The 17,837-nt window shown below is 37.2% G+C and overlaps 1 protein-coding gene and 1 non-coding gene across 5 annotated transcripts in view; both read left to right on the forward strand.

Annotated features, from left to right (window-relative positions):
* The window catches only part of CEP126 (centrosomal protein 126), a 131,416-nt gene that overhangs the window by 100,896 nt on the left and 12,683 nt on the right, over positions 1-17,837 (forward strand). For 2 of the 4 annotated variants that reach the window (XM_045163018.1, XM_045163016.1), the window contains one exon: positions 5,409-5,806. The exons of the other annotated variants lie outside the window; for them this stretch is intronic. In XM_045163018.1, the coding sequence (XP_045018953.1) occupies positions 5,409-5,410 (2 nt within the window). In that variant the 3' untranslated portion in view covers positions 5,411-5,806. Of the gene's footprint in view, positions 1-5,408; positions 5,807-17,837 lie in introns of those variants that run through there. 4 annotated transcript variants of the gene reach the window in all.
* LOC112579739 lies at positions 9,989-10,138 on the forward strand. Its single transcript, XR_003104075.1, has one exon. It is a non-coding gene; the product is annotated as a small nucleolar RNA SNORA57 (small nucleolar RNA).

Here is a 17,837-nt window from a genome sequence, read left to right on the forward strand (position 1 = left end):
ATAGGTGGACTTGGATAGGACAGGGTAGATGGGACAGAAGATGCATAGTTACACACACACAAACATATATTTTAATGAACTGCTTAAAAGTGTAGACATGGTGATACTTCCCCTCTAATACCCCAGCATACAGAAATTCACCTACATCATCAAAATTATCACACCCGAGAAATTTAATATCACATATTATTTGATACACATTCCACATTCAAAGTTCTTCAGTTGTCTAAAAAAAACTCTCTGTGGCTATTTTATTTCTCTGATCCAGGATCTAACCCAGGATTATAATGTTGCATTTGGTTGTTGTATCTTTTAACCTAGAAAAGTCTCCTCTTTTTCAATCTTTCATCTACATTGACACTTGCGAAGCATCCAGACCGATTATATTGAATACCCTATAGTCTGGATTTGTCTGATTGTTTTCTCATGATTAGATTCAGCTTATTTTTTTATTCAGGTTATTATGAATGCAGAGTTCTCAGTTTATGTTTTTGTAGCCTGTTTTTCTTTTAATCACTTGGGCTTATTTCTACCTGTGTCTTGCCCAATTCTATTTAACTGCTTGTTATCTATAGTCCCAAAAACAGATGTCCACACTTTTAGATGTCCAAGCTTAGTTCCTCCCTTTGGAATAAGTGCATGGGCTTTCGATGTACTTTGGTCTTTTAAAAGATTTCAAAATTTGTTCTTGGATCTTCATTGTATTTTATATATGTAAAATTATTTAATATTAAAGTTCTAAAAAGGCAATATATAACCATATTCTTACACTTTCTGTATGTTCAAGAGACCATTAAAATTGTATTTACCAGGACACCTGTAGTATAGCCTATTTCTAGTCAATAGAGATTTTTCCAAAAAATATTTCTATCTCTTTAAATGGCAAAAATGTTTGTTCAAAAGTATTTGTTATTTTGGAGATATTGCAGATAAGCTTTTTATCATTGTTTTTTTGTTTTTCATTCATCTCCAATGTTTTCCTATCCATATGAACAAGAATTTTGTTTTTAAATTATAATGCTATATTATAGCTTTACAATGTACAAGTATTATGTAGTTAATTCAGAAACTAAATTTCTCCACCTAGCAACACTAATTGTATAATATCTATCAGGTACCCCAGTACTAAAAACCCAAATGTCATTGGTTTAACATTGGAGAATTGATGTTTCATTCCCAGAAGTTGTATATCTCTCTGGAAAATTCACAACTTGAGTAAAGTTTATATATTAATCCACCACCCTCCACCCCACATATATGGTTTTATTGTTGTTGCTGTTTGCATATTTACCCCATTCAATTGCCCTTTGGGATGTTTCCCCCATACCAGTGCTTGATAGTGTTGATCTGGGTTTCTCATCTCAGGCATAGAAGTAAACTGATGTATTTTTTCTTCCTAATGTGTTTAGTGGAGAAGGCAATGGCAACCCACTCCAGTACTCTTGCCTGGAAAATCCCATGGACAGAAGAGCCTGGTAGGCTGCAGTCCATGGGGTCACTGAGTCAGACACAACTGAGCGACTTCACTTTCACTTTCCACTTTCATGCATTGGAGAAGGAAATGGCAACCCACTCCAGTGTTCTTGCCTGGAGAATCCCATGGACGGAGAAGCCTGGTAGGCTGCAGTCCATGGGGTCGCACAGAGTCGGACACGACTGAAGCGACGCAGCAACAGCAAGCAAGCAAGCAATGTGTTTAGTATGAATTTTAAAAGATACTTTATAATTTTAAAAATCATTCTGAAAGGTATAAAACCATTTAAATCATTTGAAACCATTGTCTAGAAAGAACAATAATGGATTTCTAATAGTGAGATTTCAGGCACTTTAATACTTGGGTTAGAGGAATAATTGTAAGCAGGAGAGCCACCTCAGTATCTTTCATAGCACAGTCAACTGCTATTGCTTAGAGCAAGTACTGTTCTGAGATTTTTCAGAAGAGAAGTATTCAACCCACTCTTTCCTGTATTCCTTCATTGAACACTCATAATCACTTTAATAGTATCCACCCCCATAGAGTACTGATTAGCATTATGTGAGGTAATCACCCATGTAAAGCACTTAGAACAGAACCTATAACATAGCATGTGCTAAATACATGTTAAGTTGCACTATTATTATTATTGCCACCTCGGCTTCCCAGGTGGTTCAGACGGTAAAGAATCTGCCTGCAATGTGGGAGACCTGGGTTCAATCCCTGGGTCAGGAAGATCCCCTGGAGAAGGAAATGGCAACCCACTCCAGTATTCCTGCCTTGAGAATCCCATGGACAGAGGAGCCTGGTGGGCTACAGTCGATGGGATCACAAAGAGTCAGACACGACTGAGCAACTAATGCACATGGTCATCTTACTAGTTTAAATTATCTCCAAAAAAAGTGACATTCCAAAAAGTATTTACATGAAATTTACATGCAGAATATAACTTCTCTTCTAAAAAATATGAATTATTCTAACAACAATTTTTAATCCCACAATGTACAATGTCGATCTATTCTAGCCAAATATGTTTAATATATTTAATGTGAATTAAGTTTGCAATGCTCTGCTCTGCTTTCATGTTTTTCTCATGCTTTACTTACGTTCTTGCCCAATTCCTATCTGCACTATATTTTTCTCTACTCTTCAGACACAACCCTCTAAGCTGCAGTTTAATGTTACTTCTCCCATGAAGCATGCTGTGACCAATCCATCTATGATACTCTAAGCCTCCTCTGAACTTATTACTGCAGTATATCTGGTTTTACACATGTATACTCCATATGTGCTTTGTTAGTTGTCTTTCTAAGTGAATAATCTTTTTTGGATCTCAGAGGATTTTTTTCACTTATCTGCCCACTTCATAGAAATTTGCACATACTCAATCCTTGAAAATATTGGTGGAGATTATATGGCTTTTTTATTCATGGTCTGTGAATATATAAATTATCCACATTTTTCAGACTTCAATGAAATGCAGTGAACCTGAAACCTTTTTTAATATTCTAAGGATTTTATGCTCCATAAAAGTACCGCTGTTTCTAGCGTTCTTCCAAAGGCCTCTACTGAATGTTGTTTATCTGTTTGCTTGCTTTGGCTGCACAGGCTTTCTCCATTTGTGGGCACACAGGCTCCTCTGGTTGCAGAGCGCAGGCTCCACAGCACACTGGCTCAGCTGTCCTGTCAGCTGAGGTCTTGGTTTCCCGACCACGACCACACCCACAGCCCTGTGGGCTCCCAGCCACCGGACCACCTGGGAAGTCCCTGAGTGTTAATGTTGTTGTGTACTCACTCAGTCGTGTCCAACTCCAAACCCATGGACTGCAGCCCGCCAGGCTCCTCTGTCCATGGAATTCTCCAGGCAAGAATACTGGAATGGGTTGTCATTTCCTTCTCCAGGGGATCTTCCAACCTAGGGGTCGAACCTGTATCATGCATTGGCAGGTGGATTCTTTACCAGTGCACCACCTGGGAAGCCCCTGAGTGTTAACATTTAATCAATACAGTCTTTGTGGCAACTGAACATTTTTGAGATATAAGTAGAAGAAAGGAAACTCACACTTACTAGGCTCCTACCGTTGAAAAGCACTGTACCAAATGGTCTCATAGATACTCTTCTGTTTAATCTTCTAAGTTGGTGACATTAAGTGATTTTCTCAACTCTCAGAACTGTGATGAGTTCTGGTGATGAGTTCTCAGTGATGAGTCAGGATTTACACTTTCCCATATTCCCCCCAAAATCTGTTCTACCTTTTATAATCCTTATTTCAATCAATGACACCATTATCCACCAAATTTCCCAGAGAGAAATTTATATCTTATCCAGACTTCTCATTCTCCCTTAACCCCTAGTCAATAAATCCTCCCAATAATAAAGTACATCTCAAATCTGTTGACTCCTCTCCATTTCTACTATTATCTTAGTTAAAGAATTCACCATGTCTCATCTAGACCATTTCAACAGCCTCCCTTTTTGCTCTCACCACTGTGTCTTTCACACCATCACCATCAGAGTAATCTTTTTAAAGAGCCAAGTAGGAACATAACACTCTCTTTCTTAAAACCCAATCTCAGTAGTTACCCATCACCTGAAAGATAAAATTAAGACTTCCCTGGTGGTACCTTCAATAAGAATCCATCTGCCAGTGCAGGGGACAGGGTTCGATCCCCAGCCCAGGAAGATTTCACATGCCACAGAGCAGCTAAGCCCATGCACCACAACTACTGAGCCCGCACTCTAGGTCTAGGGCCTGTGACCCACAACTGCAGAGCCCACGGGCCACAACTGCTGAAGCCCCTTCACCTAGAGCCTGTGTTCTGCAACAAGAGAAGTCACCCCAATGCAGCAAAGAGCAGCCACTGTTTGCTGCAGCTAGAAAAAGCCGGTGCAGCAACGAAGACCCAGTGCACCCAAAAATAAATAAATAGATAATGAAAAGTAATTTTAAAAAACTCCAGAGAACTACACTCAAGAGCTTTTCACCCTCATCTCCAGTTGCTCTACAGGTCATAATTTACATACTCTTGAGTAAGAAGCAGGTCTCCCTGGAACTTCTTGCAGCATCCCGGGCCCACACTGCTCCCACTGCTTCACAGGAGTGCTCCTAAATTCCTCTCTCCTCTATTCTTTTAAGACTTGACTTCAGTGTCATCCCCCTGATAGGCTTACCAAGCTCAGACTTTGTTTTACCCAAAATTTAGAAGTTCTTCTTTTTGGAAACCGTAGCAGTCTGATTTTTTCTTTTTGTAAAAATTATTATATTTGCCTATTTTTATTCACTGAACAAATAAAGGCTCAGTTCTTACCCTGTGTCAGGCTGGGACTCGAAAGCAGAAAACACTTTCCTTTCCTCAAGTAAGGAAGTAAGTCTGTGCATTATAACACGGACATACAGATAAAATGCAAACAATATAGGATAAAAGGGTTACTGCAGGGCAGCCTCCAGGCCCTCCCATGATTTTTCAATATAAAAACTAGGAATCTTAGAAGCAGAATTTTCAGTTTGGAATATTTTACCTGCTTTTTAAATAAAATTAATGAATTTTTAACAATCACTTTCCCAAGAACTTCTTTAGCCTAACATTGTTAAACTACTCCTGGGGTATTATATGGGCTCCAAGTGATTCCTGTAGAAACTAAAATTATTAAATTTTGACCATTTACACAGCAGGTTATGATTTTTAAAAAGCACCTGTAAACATCTTGCCAATAGCAAAGAGTAAAGATTATGAACCATTATAATTAGTATGATGCCTTATATAAAGTGATAGTCATCATGTTGAGATTGATGTTTATGTAGCATTTGAGAAATTGAATTATGAGTTCAGTCTTATTAAAATCTGTAATCTGTAAGGAGATCCACCTAACAGATTTTACCTTAAAGTCTATGAATACTACAGTAAAAGAATATATTCTGAAATTATGTTACAGAACAGCCAGCCAAGGACCAGTCCATCTCCTGATGTTGGATCCAGATCACAGAGAAAATACTGATGAGTATAACAGTAGTTATTAAATGGAATCATTATTTTTGAGAATCTCCTATAAATATATATTTATGCGTCTGTTAATTATTAAAATACTATAACCATCAAATAACATGAACAATGGAGATAAATTGATTTACATTTATGCTTATAATACTTTATGTATTTTATTGATAAATACATTTTTAATAAATGAAAATACTTCACTGTTTTTAATGAGAATGCTACTGGAAATAAATTCATTGTATTTAAAAGTAAGATATTTTATTATTCAAATTATGTGTTAGCTATAGTTCAGGAGCTTGTTTTGCTGAAATTCCTAATAAATTCTAAGTTTTTGTAGAATGGTGTAAAAAGTTTATGATTAATAATACCTCTCATAAATAGTAATTCTATTTGTTTAAGACTTTGAAGGATCTCTGTACTTTGGAGATGTTACTAAAGGGTCTTATTCTCAATTCTGCATGTTCAGAAATTAAAGTTATCACATTTTAAAGGGGTGATTAGCCTCTAAAGAATTGGCTTTACTAGCAAAGCTCATGAGGCAAATGATAAATATCAAAAGTAAACCTCAATCCCAACTGGATTACTTAAATTGTCTGATCAGTATGTTCTTTTCCCAATGAGAGTGTCTATTGGTGAAACTAGATTTATATTAGAAGGTTGTTTCTTTAAGTTATAGAAACAAAACCAAAAGTTGTATGATCATAAAAAAAATTGTTTTCATAAAATTATAATAGTCTCATACATCCTTTTGAAGAAGGAAATGGCCACCCACTCCAGTATTCTTGCCTGGAAAATTCCATGGACAGAGGAACCTGGTGGGCCACAGTCCATGGGATCACAGAGTCGGCCACGACTGAGTACATGAGCAGCACACATCCTTTTATCAAGTATTTCTCCTTCATGCTCTCATCACCTCTCATCTGGAGTATTTCAAGATGAATCTCTTACCTCTGGCACCAATAAGGCTGCTAGAGTGGCATTTCTAAAGTGTGAGTGAAGTGACCAGAATGAAAATCATATCAATCCCAACTTAAATGTCTTTAGAGCTTCCTCTCTGGCTGCTAGAGAAAATTTACACACCTGAGCATGGCATATAAGGCTCTTCATATCCTGAGTCCTCCCTATTTGCCTGCATCATCTTTACCAACTCTCTCACCACACCACTTATTTCAGCACACTGAAATTTTTCAGTTCAGTTCAATAGTTCAGTCATGTCCAACTCTTTGCAACCCCATGAATCACAGCAAGCCAGGCCTCCCTGTCCATCACCATCTCCTGGAGTTCACTCAAACTCATGTCCATCGAGTCGGTGATGTCATCCTGCCATCTCATCCTCTGTCGTCCCCTTTTCCTCCTGCCCCCAATCCCTCCCAGAATCAGAGTCTTTTCCAATGAGTCAACTCTTCTCATGATGTGGCCAAAGTACTGGAGTTTCAGCTTCAGCATCATTCCTTCCAAAGAACACCCAGGGCTGATCTCCTTTGGAATGGACTGGTTGGATCTCCATGCAGTCCAAGAGACTCAAGAGTCTTCTCCAACACCACAGTTCAAAAGCATCAGTTCTTCAGCGCTCAGCTTTCTTCATAGTCCAACTCTCGCATCCATACATGACCACTGGAAAAATCATAGCCTTGACTAGACAGACCTTTGTTGGCAAAGTAATGTCTCTGCTTTTGAATATGCTATCTAGGTTGGTCATAACTTTCCTTCCAAGGAGTAAGCGTCTTTTAATTTCATGGCTGCAGTCACCATCTGCAGTGATTTTGGAGCCCAAAAAAAATAAAGTCTGACACTGTTTCCACTGTTTCCCCATCTACTTCCCATGAAGTGATGGGACCAGATGCCACGATCTTCGTTTTCTGAATGTTGAGTTTTAAGCCAACTTTTTCACTCTCCTCTTTCACTTTCATCAAGAGGCTTTTTAGTTCCTCTTCACTTTCTGCCATAAGGGTGGTGTCATCTGCATGTCTGAGGTTATTGATATTTCTCCCAGCAATCTTGATTCTAGCTTGTGCTTCTTCCAGCCCAGCGTTTCTCATAATGCACTCTGCATATAAGTTAAATAAACAGGGTGACAATATACAGCCTTGATGTACTCCTTTTCCTATTTGGAACCAGTCTGTTGTTCCATGTCCAGTTCTAACTGTTGCTTCCTGACCTGCATATAGGTTTCTCAAGAGGCAGGTCAGGTGGTCTGGTATTCCCATCTCTTTCAGAATTTTCCACAGTTTATTGTGATCTGCACAGTCAAAGGCTTTGGCATAGTCAATAAAGGAGAAATAGATGTTTTTCTGGAACTCTCTTGCTTACAGACCCTCAAATACAACCTGCTATTTCATGCCTCTCTGCCTGTACATATACCATTGATACTATCTTGGAATGCCTTCCCTTTCACTCTACTTACATCTGCTGATAAACTTTAATTCATTCTTTTAAATTCTGTTTAGGTTAAATTTCTTCCCAATTTTTTCAAGTAATCATCTCCACTACCTATAAATCTCCACTACATATAAATTTGTACCCTGCATTATAATTATTTGTGTGCATAAATGTCTGTTCTTCTAGATCAAGAGAATTCTAGAAGGTAGAAATTGTCCTTAATTTGTGCCCTTTGAAATTAAAATAAGGTACATAGTGGCAGATCAAAATAACAAGGAAAGAATATTCAATTGTTCAATTTGTTGAGCCCCTACTGTGTACTAGGTACTGCTTTGTGTGCTACGGATATAATAAAAAGCAAAACTAACTGTCTGCCACTATGGAACTTAAATTTTAGTGAGAATTACAGATTTTAAAACATAAGACTATAATATTAGATAGTTATAACATACTATAATATCAGATAACACTGAATGAAAATCAGAGCATGGTAAGGGACAGAGAATGATGGGAGTATTATTTTAGACAGAGAGGTAAAGTGCTCAGAGAAGGGCTCTGAGAAACTGACATTTGGGTGCATATGTGAATGAGGTACAGTGACCTCAGGATGGAAAAGGTCAGTTTTCATTCCAATCCCAAAAAGGGCAATGTCAAAGAATGTTCAAACTACCACACAATTGCACTCATCTCACACACTAGCAAAGTAATGCTCAAAATTCTCCAAGCCAGGCTTCAACAGCATGAACTTCCAGATGTTCAAGCTGGATTTAGAAAAGGCAGAGGAACCAGAGATCATATTGCCAACATCTGTTGGATCATCGAGAAAGCAAGAGTTCCAGAAAAACACCTACTTCTGCTTTCTTGACTTTGCCAAAGTCTTTGACTGTGTGGATCACAATAAACTGGAAAATTCTGAAAGAGATGTTAATACCAGACCACCTGACCCACCTGTTCATAAATTTGTATGCAGGTCAAGAAGCAACAGTTAGAACTGGACATGGAAGAACAGACTGATTCCAAATAGGAAAAGGAGTACATCAAGGCTGTATATTGTCACCCTGCTTATTTGACTTATATGCAGAGTACATCATGAGAAATGCTGGGCTAGATGAAGTACAAGCTGGAATCAAGATTGCTGGGTGAAATATCAGTAATCTCAGACATGCAGATGACACCACCCTTATGGCAGAAACTGAAGAATTAAAGAGCTTCTTGATGAAAGTGAAAGAGGAGAGTGAAAACGTTGGCTTAAAACTCAACATTCAGAAAACGAAGATCGTGGCATCTGGTCCCATCACTTCATGGCAAATAGATGGAGAAAAAATGGAAATAATGAGAGACTTTATATTTTTGGGCTCCAAAATCACTGCAGATGGTAACTACAGCCATGAAATTAAAAGACACTTTCTCCTTGGAAGAAAAGCTGTGACCAACCTAGACAGCATATTAAACAGCAGAGACATTACTTTGCTAACAAAGGTCCATCTAGTCAAAGCTATGATTTTTCTAGTAGTCATGTATGGATGTGAGAGATGGGCTATAAAGAAAGCTGAGCACTGAAGAATTGATGCTTTTGAACTGTGGAGTTGGAGAAGACTCTTGAGAGTCCCTTGGACTGCAAGGAGATCCAACCAGTCCATCCTAAAGGAGATCAGTCCTGAATATTCATTGGAAGGACTGATGCTGAAGCTAAAACTCCAATACTTTAGCCACCTGATGAAAAGAGCTGACTCATTGGAAAAGACCCTGATGCTGGGAAAGCTTGAAGGCAGGAGGAGAAGGGGACGACAAGGGATGAGATGGTTGGATGGCATCACTGACTCAATGGACATGGGTTTGGCTGGACTCCGGGAGCTGGTGATGGACAGGGAGACCTGGCATGCTGAGGGGTCGCAAAGAGTTGGACACAACTGAGCGACTAAACTGAACTGATTCGGTTACCATAGTCCAGAGACAGCTTAAACCCACCCAAGATCATGACCAACTGAAAGAAAAAGTATTTTGTACAGTCTTATTTGGAGTGTATAAGAGTAGAATTTAATAAGGTAACAGAAAATTTACAGCTCAGATTTTAAAAAATAGAAAGTTGCTTGCCTCTACCAGTAAACATTTTGGACATTTTTTTATGCCATCAATACACCTCTGTGAATCAGAATAGCATTAAACAACTTTCCCTTCAGTCCTGGCCATGTGCAGAGGTCCAGAAAGGGCTCTGGCCTTCTCTGTGTCATGCCTTTGGTACCGGTGGCTTCCAGTCCATGAGTACTAACCTCGAGCACCTGGACATCAGGCTCCAAGGAGCAGCAGGGTTCAGCAGGCTCCTCCCCAAGGTACTGATTCGTTCTCCTTTGATATCAGGTCTGTGGAGCCGACCTGGGAGCCTGAACTGTGCTAGCCTCTCCTCTCCCACTTCACATTTCAAACAATGAAGGCTGTTCTACAGGAAAATAAATAAAACAAAATTATATTCCCATGGGGTAATCAGGCAAGATGGGTGTGCCATGATGTTTGTGAAGCATTTCAAACATCTTAAATGAATACATGGTGTGTTTTTTATTTTTTAAGACAAGGATTCATATTTATGTGTTGCTGTAAATGTATTCATCAGCCTTCTACATGCTAAAGCAACTCCACAGTTAATAATCCCTAACTTTAATCCCTTTCATTTGTACATCAAAGAATATCTCTAAACAAGGGATAGTTAAAAATAATTAAAAATCCAAAGTCAGGCTAGACCAGAACAACCTCACTAGTAAACTGGTAAAGGAGGACAAGATTTGTACTTTACTAATACATTATGACATTGTCCTTTTATGAAACTGCAATGTGACCAGAATCCCCATGCAGAATTGGCCCTGTGTGTATGTGTATGTGTGGCAGTCGCTCACTCATGTCCAACTCTTTGTGACCCCATGGACTATAGCCTGCCAGGCTCCTCTGCCCATGAATTCTCCAGGCAAGAATTGATAACCATTCTTGCTGGAGGAATGGCTGGAGTGGGTAGCCATTCCTTCTCCAGAGGATCTTCCTGACCCAGGTATTGAACCTGGTCTCCAGCATTCCAGGCAGATTCTTTACTGTATGAGCCACCAGGGAAGCCCATTATTGGCCCTAACTCCTCCAAAAAGAGATGTTATAATTTTAGACCAGAGTGGCTTCATTAAATGAGAAAAGTAGAAGGACAAAAGTATACATTCCTTGCAAATTAAAGTGAAAGTGAATAGTATTTTGCATGCGACCAAAGTGAACACTAAGTAAGAATGTGATAATATATACATTTCAAATAATGTAAGAAAAGTGCCTTATAACACTGAGTTTTAACTTTTAGGGGAAAAAAAGAATTCTCTTTCAAATTGAGAAGGTAAACTTAGAAGAAACCAAAGAAAATACCACTTTCCTCAGTGAATAAACTTATAAAATTACCAGAAGGTACAATAATCTCTTAAGCAAAGAATATCAAAAAATTTTTTTAAAAATTAGACACATCTGTGAGACACAGAGTTTCTAATAACTGATAAAAATTTAGGTTTATCTTTAAAACTGGTGTCAGGATACTTGCTTCCAAGAGCATGAAAAATATTTGGATATTTGAACTAAGGATGAGTCTGGAAATTTTTTAAATAGATGTTTTAATTATAAAATTATAAAGGGGGGACAAATTATAGATAGATAGATACGTCCTATGTCTTGATAAAATTTTATCAAGTGGACACACCTATGTAACCACCACCTACATGAAGATATAGAACATTACTAGCACCCCAAAGTATTATACATTACCCCCGAAGACAATTGCCATTCTGATTTCTATCACCAGAGATTTAATTTGTCCATTTTGGGCCTTTACATAAATAAAATAATACTGGAAATATATATATATACATATATATAATATTAAAATAAAATTAGCATCAGAGATGATTACCAATGACCTCATTTTAAATCCATGTTGGCAGAGCACATGAAAAGATGCTCAACATCACTAAATTCAGTTCAGTTCAGTCGCTCAGTCATGTCCGACTCTTTGCGACCCCATGAATCTCAGCACACCAGGCCTCCCTGTCCATCACCATCTCTCGGAGTTCACTCAAACTCACGTCCATCGAGCTGGTGATGCCATCCAGCCATCTCATCTTCTGTCGTCCCCTTTTCCTCCTGCCCCCAATCCCTCCCAGCATCAGAGTCTTTTTGAATGAGTCAACTCTTAGCATGAGGTATCACTAAATTAGAGAAATACAAATCAAAACTACAATGAGCTATCACCTCACATCAGTCTGAATTCATCAAAAAGTATACAAACAATAAACGCTAGAGAGGGTGTGGAGAAAGGGCAACCCTCCTACACTATTGATGGAATGTAAATTGGTACAACCTCTATGAGGTTCAAAAAAAACTGAAAATAAGTTGTCATATAATCCAGCAATCCCACTCCTGGCACATATGCAGAGAAAACCATAATTATAAAAAATGCATGCACTCCACTGTTAATTACAGTGCTGTTTACCATAGCCAAGACATGGAAGCAGCCTAAATGTCCATCTACCGAGTAATGGATAAAGAATATATATATAGTGGAATGTATATATATATATATATATATATATATATATATATATATAGTGGAATATTACTCAGCCTTTAAAAAGAATGAAATAATGTTATTTGCAGCAACATGGATGAACCTAGAGCTTGTCATACTGAGTGATGTAAGTCAGACAGATAAAGACAACTATCATATGATACTGCTTATATGTGGAATCTAAAAAAATGACACAAATGAATTTATTTATAAAACAGAAATAGAGTCACAGATGTAGGAAGCAATCTTGTGGTTACTAGGGGGAAAGAGTGGGAGGGGTAAATTGGGAGATTGAGATTGACATATACATGCTATTATATATAAAATAGATAACTAATAAAGACCTGAAGGCAGGAGAAGGAGGGGACAACAGAGGATGAGATGGTTGGATGACATCACCAACTCAGAGGACATGAGTTTGAGCAAACTCTGGGAGATGGTGAAGGACAGGGAAGCCTGGAGTGCTGCAATCCATGGAGTCCCAAAGAGTTGGACATGACTGAGCAATTGAACAACAGCAAATAAGGACCTACTGTGAATCACAGAGAACCTTACTCAGTACTCTGTAATGACCTACATGGGAAAAGAATCTTTAAAAGAGTGGGTATATGCATACATATAACTGACTCACTTTGCTGTACAGCAGAAATGAACACTACATCGTAGACCAACTATACTCCAATAAAAAATTTTAAAATAAATAAATCCATGTTGGAAGTAAAATGCACTAACACCAGTCAACACAAGAAATATATAGATTTGCATAAAGGATACTCTTGCTTTCCAAACCCTTCTCTGACTCTCATCTCCCTTCCCTTTATGTCACCTCAAGGTCAGTGTCCCTCTGTGAAGTCCTTCTGTCCAGTGCAGTTTCTGGATCAAGGCACTGACTACAGAACTGAGGTGTAATTGCACCTGAGTGCTTTCTTCTCACTCCTATTCCTCAAATTCCTCAAAACTGAAACTCTTCCACAAAGATTCACAGCCTCATCACCTCAAGCAATAAGTCTACCTTTCATCTTCTCATGGACAGAAAGATCAAGCCCTGAGCCTTCAGAATGGGAGCACTAACTCCAAGACCCTAGATTACCAGAGAACTAACCCTAGGGAGTATCAAATAGTGAGAACCTACACAAAGGAAACCACTTGAATACAAGACCCAACAGCACCCAGCCACCAGTAGCACACTGTGCAGGGTGCCTCATCTAAACAACAAACAAAACAAAAATACAAACCCACTCATCAGCAGACAAGATACCACCTCACTCAGCCTTGCACATCAGAAGAAAATCAAACAAACAAAAACTCAGCAAAAATCTCACCCTATATGAAGCTTACACAAACCACTGGACCAACCTTAGGAGAGCAGAAACCAAAAGGAAGAAAGAATCCAAACTTGAAGCCTGGGGAAAGGAGACCTCAAACACAATAAGTTTAAAAAAAAATTTAAAAGAAAAAGACAGTGAAGGAGAAATACTACACAAATGAATGAACAAACTGGAAACACAAAAGTCCAAATAAATGAAGAGGAAATAGGCAAACCCCCTGAAAAAGAAATCAGAATAGTGATAGTAAAAATGATCAAAAACCTTGAAAATAAAATGGAGAAAATGCAAAAATCAATTAACAAAAACCTAGAAAAATTAAAGAATAAACATACAAACAACACAATTACTGAAATTAAAAAATACTCTAGAAGGAATTGATAGCAGAATATCTGAAGCAGAAGAATGAATCAGTGAACTAGAAGATAAAATGGTGAAAATAACTTCTTAAGAGCAGAATAAAGTAAAAAGAATGAAAAGAACTGAGGATAGTCTCAGAGACCTCTGGGGTAATATCAAATGCACCAACATTAAAATTATAGGGGTCTCAGAAGAAAAGCAAAAGAAAGGATATGAGAAAATTTTTAAAGAGATTATAGTTGAAAATTTCCCCAACATGGAAAAGGAAATAGTCAATCAAGTTCAAGAGGCGCAAAGTATCCCATACAGAATAAACCCAAGGAGAAACATGCCAAGACACATACTAATCAAACTAACAAAGACTAGACACAAAGAAAGAATATTAAAAGCAGCAAAGGAAAAACAACAAGTAACATACAAGGAAAACCCCATACATTTAACAGCTGATCTTTCAGCAGAAACTCTGCAGGTCAGAAGGGAATGGCAGGATATATTTAAAGTACTGAAAGGGAAAAATCTACAGCCCAAGATTACTGTACCCAGCAAGGATCTCATTCAAAATTGATGGAGAAATAAAAAGCTTTTCAAACAAGCTAAAGTTAAGAGTATTCAATACCACCAAACCAGCTTTACAACAAATGTTAAAGGGACTTAGATAGTCAAGAAATACAAGAGAAGAAAAAGATCTACAAAATCAACCCCAAACAATTAAGAAAATGGCAATAGGAACATATCTATCAATAATTAATTTAAACATAAATTAAAATATATAAATATATATATATAAATAAAATATATAAAAATAAATTAAAATAAAAAATAAAAAAAAATAAAAAACCAAAAAACACAGACTGGCTGAATGGATACAAAAACAAGACCCATATATGTGCTGTCTACAAGAGACCCACTTCAGATCTAAAGACACATATAGACTGAAAGTGAGAAGATGGAAAAATATATTCCATGCAAATGAGAAGCAAAAGAAAGCTGGAGCAGCAATCCTCATATCAGACAAAATAGATCTGAAAATCAAGAAGATTACAAGAGATAAGGAAGGACACTACATGATGATCAAGGGATTAATCCAAGAGGAAGACATAACAATTGTATATATCTCTGCCCCCAACATAGGAACACTTCAATACATAAGGCAAACATGAACAGAAATAAAAGGAGAAATTGACAGTAACACAATAATAGTAGGAGACTTTAACACCCCACTCACACCAATGGACAGATCATCAAAACAGAAAATTAATAAGGAAACACAAGTTTTAAATGATACATTAAATGAGGTGGATCTCATTGATATCTTCAGGACATTCCCTCCAAATGCAGAAGAGTACATCTTCTTCTCAAGTGCACATTCTCCAGGATAGACCACATCTTGGGTCACAAATCAAGCCTCAGTAATTTTAAGAAAACTGAAATCATATCAAGCATCTTCTCTGACCACAATGCTAGGAGACTAGAATATCAATTACAAGAAAAAAACTAAAAAACACAAACACATGGAGATTAAACAATACGTTTCTAAATAACCAACAGGTTACTGAAGAAATCAAAAGGGAAATCAAAAAATTTCTAGAAACAAATGACAATGAAAACATGACTCAAAACCTATGGGATGCAGCAAAAGCAGTTCTAAGAACTACCTTGTTTCTACCTCAAAAAATAAGAGAAACACTGAATAGACAACCTAACTTTACACCTGAAACAACTGGAAAAAGAAGAACAGCAACAACAACAACAACAACGAAATTATCAGAAGGAAAGAAATCATAAAGATCTGAGCAGAAATAAATGAAAAAGAAACAATAGTAAAGATTAATAAAACTAAACGCTGATTCTTTGAGAAGATAAAATTGACAAACGTCTAGTCAGACTCATCAAGAAAAAAAGAAGAATCAACAAAATTAGAAATGAAAAAGGAGAGGTTACAACAGACAGTGCCGAAATACAAAGGATTATAAGAGAATATTATGAACAACTACATGGCAATAAAATGGATAACCTGGAAGAAATGGGCAGATTCTTAGAAAAGTTCAATCTTCCAAGAATGAACCAGGAAGAAATAGAAATTATGAACAACCCAAATATTGAAATTGAAGCTGTGATCAAAAATCTCAAGCCCAGGAGCAGATGTCTTCACAGGAGAATTTTATCAAACATTTAGAGAAGAGCTAATGCCTATTCTTCTAAAACTCTTGCAAAAAATTGCAGAGGAAGGAACACTTCCAAACTCATTCTGCAAGGCCACCATCACTCTGATACCAAAGCCAGACAAAGGCAACACAAAAAAGAAAGCTACAGGCCAATATCACTGATGAACATAGATGTAAAATCCTCAACAAAATTTCAGCAAACAGAATTCAGCAACTCATCAAAAACTCATACACCATGATCAAGTTGGGTTTATTCCAGGGATGCAAAGATTCTTCAATATATGGAAGTCAATCAATGTGATTACACCATTTTAACAAACTGAAATATAAAAACCATATGATAATCTTAATAGATGCAGAAAAAGCCTTTGACAAAATTCAGCACCCATTTATGATTAAAACTCTTCAACAAATGAGCACAGAAGGAACCTACCTCAACATAGTAAAGGCTGTACATGAAAAGTTTACAGCAAACATTATTCTCAATGGTGAAAAACTGAAAGCATTCCCCCTAAGATCAGGAACAAGACAAGGGTGTCCACTTTCACCACTATTATTCAAAATATTTCTGGAAGTCCTAGCTACAGCAATCAGAGAAGAAAAAGAAATAAAAGGAATCCAGATTGGAAAAGAAGTAAAGCTCTCACTGTTTGCAGATGACATGAAACTGTACATAGAAAACCCTAAAGATAGTATCAAAAAATTACTAGAGCTAATCAGTGAATTTAGCAAAGTTGCAAGATACAAAATCAATACACAGATATCACTTGCATTTCTATGTACTAATGATGAAAAATCTGAAAGAGAAACTAATCAATCCCATTCACCATTGCAACAAAAACAATTAAATATCTACAAATAAACTTACCTAAGGAGATAAAAGAACTGTACACAGAAAATTATAGGACACTAATGAAAGAAATCAAAGATGACATAAACAGATGGAGAGATATTCCATGTTCCTGGGTAGGAAGAATCAATATTGTGAAAAAGACTATACTACCAAACACAATCTACAGATTCAATGCAAACCCAATCAAATTAACAATGGCATTTTTCACAGAACTAGAACAAAAAAATTCACAATTCATATGGAAACACAAAAGATCCCGAATAGCCAAATTAGTCTTAAGAAAGAAGAATCAACCTTCCTAACTTCAGATTATACTTACAAAGCTACAGTCATCAAGACAGTATGGTACTGGCACAAAAACACACATATAGACCAAAGGAATGAGATAGAAAGCCCAAAAACAAACCCATGCACCTATGGGTACCTTATTTTTGACAAAGGAGGCAAGAATATACAATGGAGCAAAGAGAGCCTCTTCAATAAATGGTGCTGGGAAAACTGGACAGCTACATGTAAAAGAATGAAATTAGAACACTTCCTAACACCATACACAAAGACAAACTCAAAATGGATTAAAGACCTAAATGTAAGAAACTATAAAACTCTTAGAGGAAAACATAGGCAGAACACTCGATAACATAAATCAAAGCAGATCCTCTGTGACCCACCTCCTACAGCAACAGAAATAAAAACAAAAGTAAACAAG

Source organism: Bubalus bubalis, chromosome 16 (assembly GCF_019923935.1).
Source record: "Bubalus bubalis isolate 160015118507 breed Murrah chromosome 16, NDDB_SH_1, whole genome shotgun sequence".
Lineage (NCBI taxonomy): Eukaryota > Metazoa > Chordata > Mammalia > Artiodactyla > Bovidae > Bubalus > Bubalus bubalis.